A 17,087-nucleotide genomic window follows, 5' to 3' on the forward strand; every position below is an offset into this window, starting at 1 on the left:
AAACTATTTTCTAAAAATTACTATCTTTCAAATATGTTGTAAAATATTATATGAAACTTATCAAGGTAGTATTTAGTATTAAGACAATGTAATTTATGCAGATTTAAAATACATTTTAAAAACATTAAATAAAAAAGTCATTCAGGATTATTTTTATTACAATAGGAAGGTTTTTTTGTCTTTTTTGAACGATGACACACTGGGGGGAAGGAACATGAAGGAACATAAATGAATTTTATTTATTTATTTTCAATATCACAAAGCAAAAAAAAAAAAAAGAGTATTTTATATACAGAAAATACATTTATTCTGATTAATTTTAAAATTTAAAATTGCATTTTTCCCTTTTTTTATGGCACCCATTTATAATATACCATGGAGTATGCTAGTATTTTATTATGAACATAGCCTAAGAATTTCAAACTAAACTAAATTGATAAGCTATTTTCACCAATAATTCGTAGTGCAAACCACAATGAGGGTGACACTAGAAAATTCACATCTGAATTGCACTTAAAATCAACACATAACAAAGGGACAACAAACAAATTAAAAACTGGTGCAATAAATACAACGGTAAACAGTAAAACAATAATTCTCATTACAGATCCGCGTTGCATGCTGGGAACTGAAACCCCGCCCCCAGATCCATAAATACATGCTGAACTTTTCAAGAATTTGAAGATATAGTGCATTATAGTGCATTGGCTTTCACACATATATCACTTTTAATGTGACCATCATGGTCAATATTTTTAAACTGAGTGACGTCTCGATGTACAGGCCATAAACTGAGATGCTCTTAATCGAATTAAAGATACTTCACAAGAGTACATATTCATTCAAACTAGGTGTCAGTTTCAGCTTTTTTTCTGATCCTTCCAGTCAACACACAGACTAGTCATGAGCAAAGTCATAAATATCATCACATAATGGGCAAACGGACAAAAGTGTCACAGTGACTCACTGAATATGAATGGCTTCTTGTGCTGTGCGAGTGTGCGTTTATATTTAGTATGTGTCAGTATACGAGTTGAGCACTCCTCTCTTCACAAACCCACTCATGCAGTTAAAAATAGCCATAATGTTTAAATGAACAGATAAGAGACCGGTGCCAGCCTGCCAGGGGCCGGTATTTTTACCACACGCACAGTCCAGGCTGTTTTGAGGGGCTGGTGTCATGTCACAGGCCCGTCCTGGGATCTAGCCCACATCTCTTCTAGAAACAAGCTTTCATTCTCTCGCTCGGTCTATCTCACCCACCCCCATGAGAATTCAATTAATAGACACAAAACACAGTCCATGCCAACTGCGTCTATCTAGAGGACAGGAACACATGCAACCGTTACTGGAAGCTAGCATGTGATTGTGTGATTGTCTGATATCCTATGAAACAATTGTATAGTGTAGATACAAAAAATGAGTATGCTAACTGAAATATCCATATTTTGTGTTAGAATGCAATAACTTTAGATCTACATACATTATTCTACAGTTTAGTTCAAGGTGCAATTATGGTCCATCTAAGCAGTGTTATTTTTGTATTATTTCTGTACTATTACAATATTTATTAATATTTTGAATGAGCTTTTATGATTTTCAGGGGTCATATGATGCTGCTAAAAAGAACATTATTTTGTGTATTTGGTGTAATGAAATGTGTTTATGCGGTTTAAAGTTAAAAAAACACATTATTTTCCACATACTGTACATTATTGTTTCTCCTCTATGCACCGCCTTTTTGAAACGCGTCAATTTTTACAAAGCTCATCGTTCTGAAAAAGCGAGGTGTGCTGTGATTGGCCAGCTATCCAGTGCGTTGTGATTGGCCGAATTCCTCAAGCCTGTGACGGAAATGTTACGCCCCTCACATACTGTTGATGCCATGTCCCGACCGGAGCGATGAAACAAAATACATGAAAACCCATTACAAACGAGGCATTTATTGCATCCAGTGGGGACATAATCACTTATTATAATGACTTATACTGTCTTTTTACGCGTTGCGTTGCATCGCGCCGCGTAAACATAAAACCATGTCTGCATTTGTGATCGGAGAAATGACAAAATACAAACGCTACTATACACTGCTCAAAACTCACGTTTGAATCATCAGTGGCAAATCCTTTAAATGAAAACGTACTTACAGACTTTATGCACCAAGAGCTTGTAACACTCCAAAGAGAAAGGAAAAATTGAAATCGCATCATATGACCCCTTTAATTTTAGTTTACATTTTAGTAATTTTGTTACGTTTTTGTCATTCATTCATTCATTCATTCATTCATTCATTCATTTAGTTTTAACTTTATTTTAGTTCCCAAGGAAATGTTTTAAGTGCATGTTTTTCCATTTAATATTTTATTTTATTACTGCTTTATTTCAACTACAAAAAATATTAATAATTTTATTTTAAAAATGTATCTATATTTTAAAAATATTTTTGTCATTTTTTAAATAAATTCATACATTTTATTAATGTAATTAATACAATACAATATTTGTTCAAATAAATGTATTTAGTTATCATGCTGCTGTTGCTATCATGTTATTAAAGCATTAAGCCATTCAAAGGCATGCATCACAGTAATTTTACCTAGATTAAGATATTTTAAGATTCTCTTATTAACCTGGCTTATTTCTTTAATATCTAACCTTCAATATCTAAATACTTCAACATTTAATCCTAACAAAGTAAAATAAAATAATAATAATAATAATAAAGTACAACAGTACCATGGTATTATCATGATTTTTGGGACATGGTACAATAGCAATATCATGTTTGTAGATATGTATACCATGGTATTCTTGAATTAACATGAACAAACTATGTTATATAAATATGGTAGTACCATACCCTTGCAAAAATACTGTAGTGCTCCCATGATATTTACAGTAGATAAAACTACATGCACATATCCAAAAAAAAAAAGTAAGGTTGGATCAAAGTACCATTCTATTACCATCTGATCCCATCACTGAACCATGGTACCATCAATAGTTATCAATACTGATTGGAAAATAGCATTATTTACAGCTTCAATAACACACGCAACCAAGAAATACACCAAATCTAGATTAAATCGCTCATACTTGGACAATATCCATGATGATACCGGCCGCCACCATACCCAGCCCGCCCAGCAGAAACGGCAGTAGGACCTGCGCAGCGATGATGTACGAGCTCTCCGGCAGGAAGCCATGAGCCGACCGGGTGAGCTTGCAGGTGAAACCTCTGAGCTTCTTCCCCTGATAACAGAGCTCCAGCTCTAACTGTGTGACCACCATCTCTGTTACCCCATTCCCCAACAATGAGAGCCACGACTGAGATTGACAAGGGTTCCTGGAAGCTTTTAACACCCTCTTAGATGGCTAAATGCTACTTTGATAATGTCTCGAAACTAAATAAGAAGCTGAAGACAAACAATCAAGAATCAGGTTGGGAAGAAGAAAAATAATATGCTGACTCAGAAAAACAGGATGTTCTTAAGATTAAACGATGAGGCAGTGTAGTATCTTCAGATTGTCCCACGATAGCAAAGTCCCAAAAAGATGGCTGATGCACTCACTATATATTTCATCTATCAATGCCACATGGGTTTTCGACCAAAATCCAATAGGAACCTTTACATTTAAAAAAGTCTCAGCGGAGCATCCTTCTCCTCACTTGGTTCTCTGAATGTCAAAATCCACTTCTAAAAATTTCTTGAGACTCGTCTTATGCCTGGTAAGATGAAGTATCGAGTTGTTATACAGGTTATACAGGCTGTTATAAAGGTTGTCCCTTGAAGACTCCAACAATATTTCCCAAGCTGCCTCTTTTTTCACTTGCAGGTCGCTGGAACATCCATGTACACGAGCACTACGTTCTCCAGAGCGCGTCTTCTCTCCGCCACAGGAGTCGTGACTCACAAGACAAACAGTCCTGTCCGTATCAACGTCGATTTAAACACCTCTCCGCCATCAGGCATAGTCTAACAGGTCCAGAATGTGACAGAAACGCATGTTGAGGCTTTATTTCCACTTGCTCCTGTGGGCAGTCCTCTTCACCCCCTCCTCACCGGTGCATCAGGCCCTCGAGCAGTCACTCGTCTAACCCTTATTACTTCCCATCAACCGTTTTATCTGCTCAGAGTCTTGGGTCTGTTCCCCTTGTCCTGCTCTCTGCTAATGTCTCCTCTGACGTATTACTGAACCTGTCTTATCAGCTGTGAAGGAGTGTTTTTATCAGAGAAGGACGAGAGGGGAGAAAGGAATAGAGAGGAAAAGATAGATCGAGATGGAACAAGTGTGTGTACGAGAGACAAAGAGACAGATTGAGAACCCTTGGGGTTGTAAAAGCAGCGTTGTTCGATTACTCACCACTCTACGTAGAGGACACATTGGAAAGAGGGGCATGATTCAGCTAAAAAAAGAAAAAAAAAAAGAAGCCTGCTTGGACGTGAGCATGGCACAGTGACGCAGCAAATCTCATTCATTAAACACCATTAGGACACAGCATCTCTTAAGACTATTAAATGATAACCAGTTCTATAACAACACATTTTAGGACCGGATATAATATTTAAAGTAATAGCTTTTTGGGCAATATTTACTTAACTCTTATATGGAAGCCTGTTTCCGCCACGGAATAAAAAAGTAAAAAAGTAATTGCGACTTTTTATCTCACAATTCTGACTCTCAGTTTATGTCTTGCTATTTTAAGTTGACATCTCACAATTCTGACTTTATTTCTCACAATTCTGAGTTTATGTCTTGCAATTAAAAACTAACATCTCACAATTCTGACTTTATTTCTCACAATTCTGAGTTTATGTCTTGCAATTAAGAACTAACATCTCACAATTCTGACTTTTTTCTAGCAATTCCAAATTTACATCTTGCAATTCTGACTTTATTTCTCACGATTTTGAGTTTATATCTTGACATTATTAATTAACATCTCACAATTCTGACTTTATTTATCGCAATTTAGAGCTTACATCTCACAATTCAGGTTTATATCTCGTAATTTTGAGTCAACATCTCACAAATCTGACTTTGTTCTCAAAATTTTCAGTTTATATCTTGCAAGTCAGACTTATTTCTAGAAATTCTGGGTTTATGTCTTGACTTTTGTGACTTTTTTCTTGGAATTCCAAGTTTAAATCTCCTCTGAAATCTGAGTTTATATCTCTTGGTGGACGAAAGGATCAGTCATTATCACGAAATGTGTTTTTCGTTCAATAAATGTTTTGGCACATTTCATTTTGTAGGGACTGGAATTTTCCAGTTTCAAGAAGGGGCATGGTTCACCACCTTTCATAATGTCTCGAAACTAAATAAGAAGCTCAAGATAAACAAGCAAGAATCAGGTTGGGAAGAAGAAAAATAGAGTTTATATCACACCTATTATGTTTATGTTTATTATGTTCATCTTATCCATTTTTTGGAGCTTGACCACCCTAAAAACCTATTCAAAACCCAATAATTTATAGCCTGGTCATTTTGTTAAACATCTCAATTTGTGTTCCACAAAACATACAGGTTTGTAATGACTTTAAAATGACAATTTTTGGTTGAACTACTGCTTCAATACTTCATGATTGGAGTGTTTTTCCAGTTCCTCATCTTCCGAGTGAATTTTAATCATCACATTAATTTCCCTCACACTCTGCTTCCTCTAAGTGAGGCCCATAAATATCAGCACTTGACATGCTGGATAATTAAAGTGGGCACATTAGCTGCTATAGCATCATACTGTTGGAAAGTCATGTCAGGCTATAAAGCGTTACATAATGTTGCAGAAAGTTCTTCAAAAGTCTCTTACCTGTACACTGTCCAGCACCATGCCTGCCATCACCATCCCCATCCCAGCCAGCAGGTAGGGGAACAGCACCTGCAGGCAGATAGAAGTGGCCGACTCATCCTCTATCTTAGCTAGGGCTGTTTTGGTCCTCTCCTCCACAGGCTTTTTGGGTGGTATGGTGGGAGGGGGTAACAGCAGGTCATTCTGCCCATCTAGACTTCCAGTCTGATCCAAACCACCCTGCCCCTTCCCTTTCCCCTTTTTGGACTTCTTGCGGCCACCTCCTTTCCTCTGCCGAGCTTCGTCTCCTGCCATGGTGGAGTCTCCGGTCTGCTCCTTCTGAGCAACAGAAAGTCAAAGACAGCTCTTCAACACAGGTACAGGCAAAAAAAAAAGGTTTATGCCAAAACAAGGTTGGGGTTCATAAGTCCGAGACAAGAAACTTTTTTTTTTTTTTGCATTTTTCTAATTTAATACAAATGTTTTTGCAACATGATAATGTAATGATAATGTCAGCAAAAAAAATTTGAGTGAAAAGCTGAACAACAAACTTAAATATGTGGTGGTATAATGAACATTATGCTGAATTCTGATTCTAGGATGTCAATGCTAATAATTTTGTAGCATTACTTTTGTGAAGAAAAAACTTTGAATAAAATTATGAAATATGTGGCTACAATATAATTTTAAATAATATATAAATATATAATAGTATAAAATAAATGTTTATATCGTAAATGTTAAAAATCAGTACTTGTACAACCAGGTTTGCTTTGTTTTAATTTTTATTTCTAAAGATAAAAATTTCCTTTTGAATTACTAAGGTTATTATAGTTCACTAAAACTGAAACTAAAACTAACAATATATATATATGTGTGTGTGTGTGTGTGTGTGTGTGTGTGTGTGTGTGTGTGTGTGTGAGTGAGAGAGAGGATAGTGGGAATAGGGGAATAGTACCAGTAAAACTGATAAAAAATTTGGTAATTATTCAGATGCTTTAACCTGACCATGTTTTGCTTAAAGGGGTCATATGATGCGATTTAAATTTTTCCTTTCTCTTTGGAGTGTTACAAGCTCTTGGTGCATAAAGAAGATCTGTAAAGTTGCAAAGACTAAAGTCTCAAATCCAAAGAGATATTCTTTATAAAAGTTAAGAGTCAGCCACTGTGTGTGTGTGTGTGTGAGTGAGAGAGAGGATAGTGGGAATAGCAGTGGACTACCAGTAAAACTGATAAAAAATTTGGTAATTATTCAGATGCTTTAACCTGACCATGTTTTGCTTAAAGGGGTCATATGATGCGATTTAAATTTTTCCTTTCTCTTTGGAGTGTTACAAGCTCTTGGTGCATAAAGAATCGGACGCTCCTTCATCGAATCCGCCACCTCTGCTCACTCTAGCCGCCAGCCTCCGCTCACTCAAGGCCGCCGTGTGCTCTACCCCGCCGTGTGTGACGCTCATCACAAATGCAGACATGGTTTTGTGTTTACACGGCGCGATGCAATGTGTAAAAAGACAGTATAAGTCATTATAATCAGTAATTATGTCCCCACTGGATGCAACAAATGCCTCGTTTGTAATGGGTTTTAATGGTTTTGTCTCGTTACTCCAGCCGGGACAAGGCATCACAGTATGGTGAGGGGCGTAACATTTCCGTCACACTCTTGAGGTATTCAGCCAATCACAACACACTGGATAGCTGGCCAATCAGAGCACACCTCGCTTTTCAGACCGATGAGCTTTGTAAAACTTGACGCGTTTCAGAAAGGCGGGGCATAGAGGAGAAACAATAATGTACAGTATGTGGAAAATAATGTGTTTTTTTTACCTTAAACCGCATAAACACATTTCATTACACCAAATACACAAAATATCTTCTTTTTAGCAACATCATATGACCCCTTTAAGTGTTATCTGACATTATCAAGATGATTTGTTCTGACACAGTTTAACTCTGAGTTCTTGTCATATTTTATTACCATTTTCTAAACTATAGCGAATAAACTGTGATACTGTGTGAAATGTTGAAGGTGTCTGAATAAATCTTGGTTTGACTGTATCTATATTGTACACAACTTTAACTACGATTAACACAAAAACGAAAAACAGAAACAAAACCTGGTTCAGAAAATAATCATCTAAAATAACACTGTTTATTCCATAATTATTTTACATCCCCAATCCCAGACTCTCAATGTGGCTGCAAAATGTGTAAACGTGTATTTTTCCTCACAACATTCATTTTAAGTGATTTATCTGTAAGTGATTTTGAACATGAAGCAATTGTAAAGAGTGAAGCTGCAGAAATGTTACTGCATCAGTGTTAATGTATTCAGTACAATGTTAATCAGTACACAGATTTTGCATCAGTACTTTGGAAGTGGGCTCTATCAAGCAACTTAAAACAGAACTTATTATCAATATAATGATATACAATGTATCAACAGTCTGATCTGATTCACTTCCATCTCTGATCACACCGATGATAATCATGGTTTGGTCCATAAGCACTGATGACACGTTGCCATAGCAATAACAAGTCGTACATTCCCACAGATATCACTGACAAAACTCAAATATCACAAAACCGTTCCTCTAACAAATAAATGTATGTCACGCGTTTGTGCATCGAAACTGAATGTTATCGATGAGAAGGACAGATGCGGAAAACAATGATGGGTTACACACGGATCATGATGGCTTGTGCTCCACATCAGCAATAGAAAGTCACGTAAAGAACAGCCTACCGTCTCAAATTAGCCCTTCTTTTGTGTTTATATTCATCACATTATATGAAACTTCGCTATCGATAACGATATTAATCACTGTAAACGCTTAAGCGCGTTGAATCGCTACTCGAAATGTTTAACTTCCTAGATAGGAAACGAATTCACCAATAGTACTACGGAGAAAGCTTAGCTCATGAATATTTATTAGTCACGTGGGGACGCGCTGCAGAGCCGTTGGAAGGTTACGAAGCAACGTCAGCATGCTTAAATTAATATTCATGAGTGGATTCGTGATTTTGGGCAACCTATGCAATTCGATAGAGGACGAGCTATTCCATCAATGTATAGAATATAGTACTTTTGAAAATAATAAACTAACACAGCCTGCTGTTTTAAAACCTTAGCATATAAAAGTACTATCGACGTAGGCCTATGTTAAGGTTTTAATGTTTACAAATTAGTTTAAGGTGTTTTTTTTCCACAGATACTACTCCACTACTTTAAAGCGTTTATCTACGCATGCTTGCTTCTGACGTCAGTAAATAGCGTTTGGGATTTTTTTATCCAGTGACTAGAGCCTTTTCTTTTAACTCTGTTCACTGTAAATATTTATTTACAATGTATTCATCAATTCATTTAGTGATACTTTCTGTCGATTACATAGTTATGCCAGGTGGCGACAAGCGAGTGTTTTCGTTTGTAATGGTGAGTCATTCGAATCAGTTAAAGGGGTCATATGATGCGATTTCAATTTTTCCTTTCTCTTTGGAGTGTTACAAGCTCTTGGTGCATAAAGAAGATCTGTAAAGTTGCAAAGACTAAAGTCTCAAATCCAAAGAGATATTCTTTATAAAAGTTCAGAGTTAGCCATGCCTACCTAAACCGGCTCGTTCTAACACGCCCCCACATATCTACCTCACTATGTGGGAAGATTTGCATAACGCTGCCCAAATGTTCATGCAAAGAAAGAAGGCGTAACTTTTATTCTCATTTTTTATATCCACTTCGTCATGCCTAGAGCTGATCTGTGCTGGTCGCTGAGGGAATACATGTGTTTTTTTAATTTTCAACCGCATAAACACATTTCATAACACCAAATAATACAAAATAATGTTCTTTTTAGCAGCATCATATGACCCCTTTAAGTGATTCGTTCAAAACCGAAACAACACGTGTTTAAGCATAATAATCGTCTTCCCAAATTAAATACGCCAATAACAGAATAATATTTTTTTTATGTTTCAGTATTGTTCTTACAACTTTTAATTATGTATAGCCATCATGTTTAGCCTACATATTCATAATTCATCCGCACTCATTGTGACTTGCATAGCGAAGAGAACGAATCGTTCAATTGGTCAGAAGATCATTCAATTTGGTTGAATTGAGAATAGAATACTACTATGCTTATTATTTATAAATAATAAGTATAGGCTATTTAAATATTAAGAGTAGGCTAGTATGATATTCCTAATCCAGCTTTAAACTAGACGCTTCATTCTCAAATCACTGGGACTGGGAGTGAAGGAAATCACGTGCTTCAAAAGGAAGCGACTTTGGTGAACTAGAAACATTAATGATTAATTCGAACCAGATTGATTCATTCACTTATATGATTCATTCAAACACGAAACTCCCATACTTGCCAGCACCCGATTCAATGTTGTAAGTTATACCTTTCGTTTGAATCTTTTTATACATACATTTGTTTTATTTAGTGCATAATACAACCTTGTAGCGATAATTACTATATTTAATTTGTAATGAAACCCGATTTTGAGGAATGAGAGAATAAACATGCTGTCTACTTCTAAAGTTAAGTATATAATAACGTGACTGCTCTACCTTGCATCGTTCGAACCAGATTGATTCATTCACTTATATGATTCATTCAAACACGAAACTCCCATACTTGCCAGCACCCGATTCAATGTTGTAAGTTCTACCTTTCGTTTGAATCTTTTTATACATACATTTGTTTTATTTAGTGCATAATACAACCTTGTAGCGATAATTACTATATTTAATTTGTAATGAAACCCGATTTTGAGGAATGAGAGAATAAACATGCTGTCTACTTCTAAAGTTAAGTATATAATAACGTGACTGCTCTACCTTGCATTTGTCCACATTGCAGGTGTCCACGCATGCATCTAACTTCCAAAGGTCATGAAAAGTTGCACACCAGGCAGACAACTTTATAATTGAATGTGTGAATGGTCCATTTTATGGGAAGCTGATAACACAAATCAATCTCAAATCCAGCTATGGTGTAAGTACAGCACTGATTTGTCCATGCAAATCTAACACATAAACGTCTTACCTATCACAATGTGGCAAAGCGAAGGAAAGTCGTAAGTGACCAGCATAAATCTTAGAGGGCACCGAGAATAACAACGTGAAGTCGGATTGGAGGAGTCACCGATAGGGGGGCTTCGGAGAGTGTCTTAAATTTCATCCCGTTGGCAGTTTAGAACAGCCCCCTCCTGTCTGACCTCATCTGCCACTGGGAAGATGGTGTTGACAGGGAAACCCACCGCTCCTCTCCCTTCAAAGAGCCAGTTAACTGCTTTCTATACACGTATCACAGTCACTTCACTGCCACCAAATTTTGAAATGTCAGTGTTTGCATTCACAGGTTTTGAAAAAGCTTTTAGACCTCATTTGGTGGCGTAATTATGCAAACAATGTTGAAGCACAGCATATGACGTTCAGTAAGTCACTTTACACTGCATTTACACTGTGCTACTTCTGTTGCTTTCAAACATTGTCTCAATGGGCTATTACATAACCACATTTTCAAATTTCAGGGTTTTTTGTTTATATATTTCATAACAGTATTATGTAATTGTAATTCTCAGTTGAATTGTCGTCATCAAATTTTGTTTTTTATTTTTTGCAGGAAAAAAGAAAGAAGCCAGACTGTAACAGAATCAAAATCGACATAGACCAAAGATCCTAGACTGTGTTCAGATGGCAGTACTAGCTCACTAAATACTGCACAGTAAGTAAAACAGTAGGGTAAACGTTTCAAAACATAGTATGCTACATATTTGTCACATGACGCATTATATGAGTGTTACGCTATGATCTTGGAAATAAAATGGGTACTTTGCCTTTTCAATTCAATTTTATATAAAATATTTATATTTTATATGTGAATACTTTATAAATGTCTATATATCAGATTAAATATTGTGTCAAAAAGAGATGTTAAAAATGTTCAATTATTTAATCACACTGAAAAAGGAATGTCAAGTCAAACACATTGCATTGTGGGATACACTATTCTACACTACAGTTTAGAGTTTGTTTGTTTTTTTAATAATTTTAGTATTTAAACTTATTTCAGTTATTTTTTATTACAACATTTAGTTTTTTATTTTATTTTATTTAATTTTCATCTAATATTTATATTTTATTTGAGCCTTATTTTAATTGTCAGAGTGAACTAATATAAGCGTGCCTTATAGCTTCTGCACAATTTGGCAGATGTAGTAGGAAATCTAAGTATTGTGTGCATGCTGAAAATGGCCATACTGTGCACAGTATATACTGCAGAAATAGTAAGTACATGCATTACTATTACAAACATTCTGTAAATTCCAGGTCTCCAAACTCGGTCCTGGAGGGCCGGTGTCGTGCAGAGTTTAACTCCAACTTTCCTCAACACACCTGCCTGGAAGCTTCTAGTATGCCTAGTAAGAGCTTAATTAGCTGGTTCAGGTGTGTTTAACTAGGGTTGGAGCTAAACTCTGCAGGACAGTGGCCCTCCAGGACCGAGTTTGGAGACCCCTGCTCTAAATATTTCTGCTTCCTGTGTGATGTTGCAGTCGTCCACTAGGTGGAAGTAAAGTAGAGCAGAACATGTGCCTCTAGCTGAATGGAAATAAGCCACATGAAGGTTATTGAGGAGAAACTGTGTTTTAGTAATTATGTGCAAAGAGTACATGGAAATTGAAATGAATCAGGTCAGGACAGCTGAATTACAGGGTTTGCATGTTAATCAAGAAATATTGCAAAATAACGCGTTGGTGGATGAATTACAAAAATCAAGAACTCCTATACAATACAATGCCTCTTACGGACCTCTGACGTTAAATACCAGATTAAAATGCAGTAAAACAGAAACACACACACACATACACTGTAATTATGGGTATGCTGTTGCCTGACAGGAGTGGTGGAAACTTGTCAGAGGTGCTAAATATAGCTGCTGTCCCTTTCCAATGAGACACCCAGTGGACACCTGTCACACACACACACAAACACTTACCCACAATGCTTAACTTTCACTTTGCACCACCTCCCACACTCTTCCTTTGGCTTCAGACGTCCCAGCTGTTCTCCCCTTCATCTCAAACTTCAAAGCAAAAGAGAAGGAGCAAAAATGAAGGAATGTTATGCCGGGGAAAGCGCACCGATCCTGTATTTATCAGTCTGCAACATTGCTTTACGACAAAAGGCATTGCAGACATGCTGTACATGCTATACCATTTCAAACCCATAAATGTCCATCAAAGTCATTAATTAAAATGTTGACAAGTGGCGTCTTCCCACTTCTAAAGCAGGAAAAGATGGCTAATTGCTTCCTCAGAGCAGATCACCTCAAACGTACCACATAAAACTGTCACATCAAAAAAAGAATCACTGTAACAAGTAAACAGGACCAGTTTCCACAAAAATTACAAGGCAGTGAAGCTTTTAGTAAACCTATAACTACATATGTTTAATCTCTAGTGTACTTCGCTAACATGAAGAGACTCCAACAGAGGGAATAGACTAGAGTTCCAAGAAACACATAACCCCTAACCTTTCCTGAAATGCAGTAGCTTCGCACATGTTAACAAGGTCTTAGCAGGGAACAGATAAATCAAAATTTATTAGATGGTTTAATAGCTTAAACCGAAATGGGATTAGTGTCAACACATTCCAAGGAGCTTAGGCTCGTGTAAAACCCTCGAAACTTTTCTTGCTGAGAGAAATGGTCTCGATGCACATTCTATAAGAAATAGCTAAAGCAGATTTGATCATTTACTGAAGCAGAAGCCACACCGTGATTGCGAACACTACACATTTCCTTCTCCCTGAGCTCAGGGCTAATAACAGCTTCTCAAATGACATCTTGGCTCTGCGTTCATAGCGTGGTGATCATATGGCTCTGATTCCAGGCCTCTTTAGTCATATTCTGGATGTGAAGGTCAGGAGTATGACTGACAGCTTTCTACTTTGAGCTGTTGAAGACGACGGGCAAACTTTCAACACACACTTGCTTGTAACTCCATTAATTTATTTTGAGTGGCATCAACACTGGTTCCTAATCGAGCAACGGCACCGTTGCAACCCTAACAAACATGATGTCTCATCATGTTTCTGAGTCATAACGTGCATGAAAACGTGGTTTGATCCAAGTGAGAACATGCCTGCCATGGCACATGCTGAATGAAGGATATGTTTGGCACACATGTCTTACTGTAGCTGTCAAACAGCCTGCCAAGGAGAAATCAGTGCATTTGTGATTAACAGATTTTGTCTTAGGATAGAATATGATCTTTGGTTATTACCAAATGAGATGTTGTAATAGAATGATACCATGATTTTATTATAGGGACAATTCCCGTGGAGAAACCTGAGGTTAAGTGCCTCCTCAAGGGCACAGTGGCGATGGCTCTTGGCTCACTCCTTGCAGGGAATGAACCACAGAGGTCTGTAATACACAGGGAAAGTTATCTGATAGCATTCCCGTTCATCTCAATTGCAGTCGCTCAGCTACTGTAGCACATGCCCCCCTTGAAGTACGCAACCTAGAGGATGCCAACTTTGCTTCATGGGCACTCAGTTTCAGAAACATGTGACTGATCACTTGTCAAAAGCAAAAAAAGTTAATTTCATGCTTTCAGGAGCCCTGAAAATATAACCGCTCCCTGGAAAACATTTTCTATAATATGATGAAATATTTGTGTTGGGAAAGAGCAGTTATTTTAAAAAGACATCAATGGAAAAACATGCTTTTTGACAGCATAATGATGCAGTTATGACATCCACCAGCAGCCATGAACAGAGCACAACAGTGACTAGCCACTTTTTCAGAGGCCTTGGTTCCAGAAGTATTTTTCCCATTCATTTTCTCGTTGAAACATTTCTTTGATAAAGAGTTCTTAATAAAAAAAAGCAAACTAAACTATTATATTTATTATTATAAACTATGCTTTAAAGCTAAAAAAGCATAATCATATAATGGTATATAATATTCTATATTATTATATATTATATTCCACAAAAAATATTAAGCACAACTGTTTTCAACATTAATAATAATAATACATGTTTCTTGAGCAGCAAATCAGTATATTATATATATTTCTGAAGGATAATGTGACGCTGAGAAATGATGCAAAAAATTCAGCTTTGCATCACAGGAATAAACTACATTTTAAAATATATTAAATTTATATTATATACATTTCTTTGCTTTCCCACAGCACAGCTTACTCTTGCTTAGCGTGCTCCGATCGGCCGCAGCTGTTCTCCACCCTCTCCAGCAGAGCTCCATTACATAACGTTACAGAGTGATTGATGTGCTCTCAGATTTCTGCACACTACCAAGTGTCCATTCTCTCTCTCCTCGGTCCAGTCTTCTGCATAAACTTTCCCATCTCCTGTTGCTTTCTCACCTCAGTCTATTCTTCTTCAGAATAGGACAACGAGGAGATAAAGCAAATACTGCAGAAACAGAAATTATAAGACAGTCTGCTGGCGGGGCACAAGTGCAAAATCTGAGTCATCCAGTTTTATGAACTTAATCTAATTCATGTCACAACATGCACCAAGCTAATGAAATGACATATATTGCACTTGCTGCACACAGAAAGGTCTCCTGAGGAGACTTTTTTCTAGCGAATGTTACATTTTTTTGCATTACTGCTCACTCACTACTGGGTTTTCTGCACTAACTCGGAGTGTTACTCAATTCTGATATGTGTCCAGACCATTAAACATCTGTTATCAGGATTTTTCCACTCTTATCAGATCAAATGTTTGAACATTACTGTGCAGCAGAAAAGAAACGAACAGACTTTGCAAGAGAAGGGACAGGGAAAACTTCTGTAATGGGTTTCATGGGGATAGTGAACCGTTCTTTCTTTGACGTCACGTCATTGAACAGGAGACTCACAGAACCAGCTTTAGTGCTTCTTAGGGACTGTTACGACACTCAGAGGTGTAGAGAGACACGCTCACTCTTAATCAAACTTTCAGCAGACTGTAATAATTTACCCTGAGAGGTGACATATGCTAATTAATATTCAGTAGTGTTTGCAAAAGTAGCATTACTATTGCTTTAGCTCATAGAGGTAAAGATTTGAATCTTAACTCTTAAGTACATTACATTTGAGCACATAACTCATCCTACACTCTTTGTGCTGTATGCACATGAGCAATAGTTCAACTATCTGGCTAGTTGTGTAGTATTATATACATATTCAGAAGATCAGACATATAACTTTCACCAAGCAGGTCATAAAATGGCCAAAAAAAATCTCATTATCTCAGCCATCGAGGGACCAGAAAATCCTACACTGTTTCTCATTCTGCCTCAGAGTAAAATATAAAAAAGTAATTGTAAAATAAATTGAAAAATAATAAACAGTGCTTGGTATTAACTAATTAACTTGAATCTGGATTGCATAAACTAAAGCTTAAACAAACTAAAGTACTTGTAATTAAATTCCTGACATTTTAAAATAATGAGCCGTTACCATTACATATTCATTCGTTGGCAGTAAATTCATCATTTATTGATTATCTGATATCGACTAATGGTCACATGACATAATAAACAAAATATTTTAAAGTTTATTTTGATTGTTTATAATAAAATGATTTCTTTCTTTAATTGAAAATTTTTATGATACATTATTAGCTTTTCATCAACCCCAATTTGGTGTACTTCATGTTGTTGATAAAAATATAATATATTTTCTTTCTTTATAATTTTATATATTATATTTTATGTTTTCATATAGATCTTTCATAGCATTTCTAGTTGTTTAAAGGGGTCATATGATGTTGCTAAAAAGAACATTATTTTGTGTATTTGGTGTAATGAAATGTGTTTATGCGTTTTAAGGTTAAAAAAACACAATTTCCACATACTGTACATTATTGTTTCTCCTCTATGCCCCGCCTTTCTGAAATGCGTCGATTTTTACAAAGCTCATCGGTCTGAAAAGTGAGGTGTGCTCTGATTGGCCAGCTATCCAGTGCGTTGTGATTGGCCGAATACCTCAAGCGTGTGACGGAAATGTTACGCCCCTTACCATATTGTGATGATGCCCTGTCAGGCCAGAGCGATGATTCAAAAACATGAAAACCCATTATAAACGAAGCATTCGTGGCATCCAGTGGGGACATAATTATGTATTATAATGACTTCTACTGTCTTTTTAAACATAAAACCATGTCTGCATTTGTGATCGGAGAAATGACAAACAAGAAGCCCTACTCTAAACTGCCCAAAAAACTCACTTTAAATATATTAAATATAAAAACTCTTTAAATATAAAAAAT

The 17,087-nt window shown here is 36.4% G+C and overlaps 1 protein-coding gene across 6 annotated transcripts in view; it reads right to left on the bottom strand.

Annotated features, from left to right (window-relative positions):
• The window catches only part of LOC107598698 (solute carrier family 41 member 1-like), a 22,119-nt gene extending 9,236 nt beyond the window's left edge, over window positions 1-12,883 (bottom strand). The window contains exons 1-2 of one of the 6 annotated variants that reach the window (XM_016290110.1): window positions 12,796-12,883; window positions 5,813-6,130 (exon numbers count right to left, since the gene is read on the bottom strand). In XM_016290110.1, the coding sequence (XP_016145596.1) occupies window positions 5,813-6,106 (294 nt within the window). In that variant the 5' untranslated portion in view covers window positions 6,107-6,130; window positions 12,796-12,883. Of the gene's footprint in view, window positions 1-3,096; window positions 3,353-4,365; window positions 4,403-5,812; window positions 6,131-8,537; window positions 8,674-10,634; window positions 10,721-10,842; window positions 10,918-12,795 lie in introns of those variants that run through there. The other 5 variants (XM_016290095.1, XM_016290131.1, XM_016290101.1 and 2 more) reach the window with 5 other exon arrangements.
• Between the last annotated feature and the right edge of the window lie 4,204 nt (window positions 12,884-17,087).

The sequence above is a fragment of the Sinocyclocheilus grahami genome, unplaced genomic scaffold (genome assembly GCF_001515645.1).
Source record: "Sinocyclocheilus grahami isolate Dianchi unplaced genomic scaffold, SAMN03320097.WGS_v1.1 scaffold13.1, whole genome shotgun sequence".
Lineage (NCBI taxonomy): Eukaryota > Metazoa > Chordata > Actinopteri > Cypriniformes > Cyprinidae > Sinocyclocheilus > Sinocyclocheilus grahami.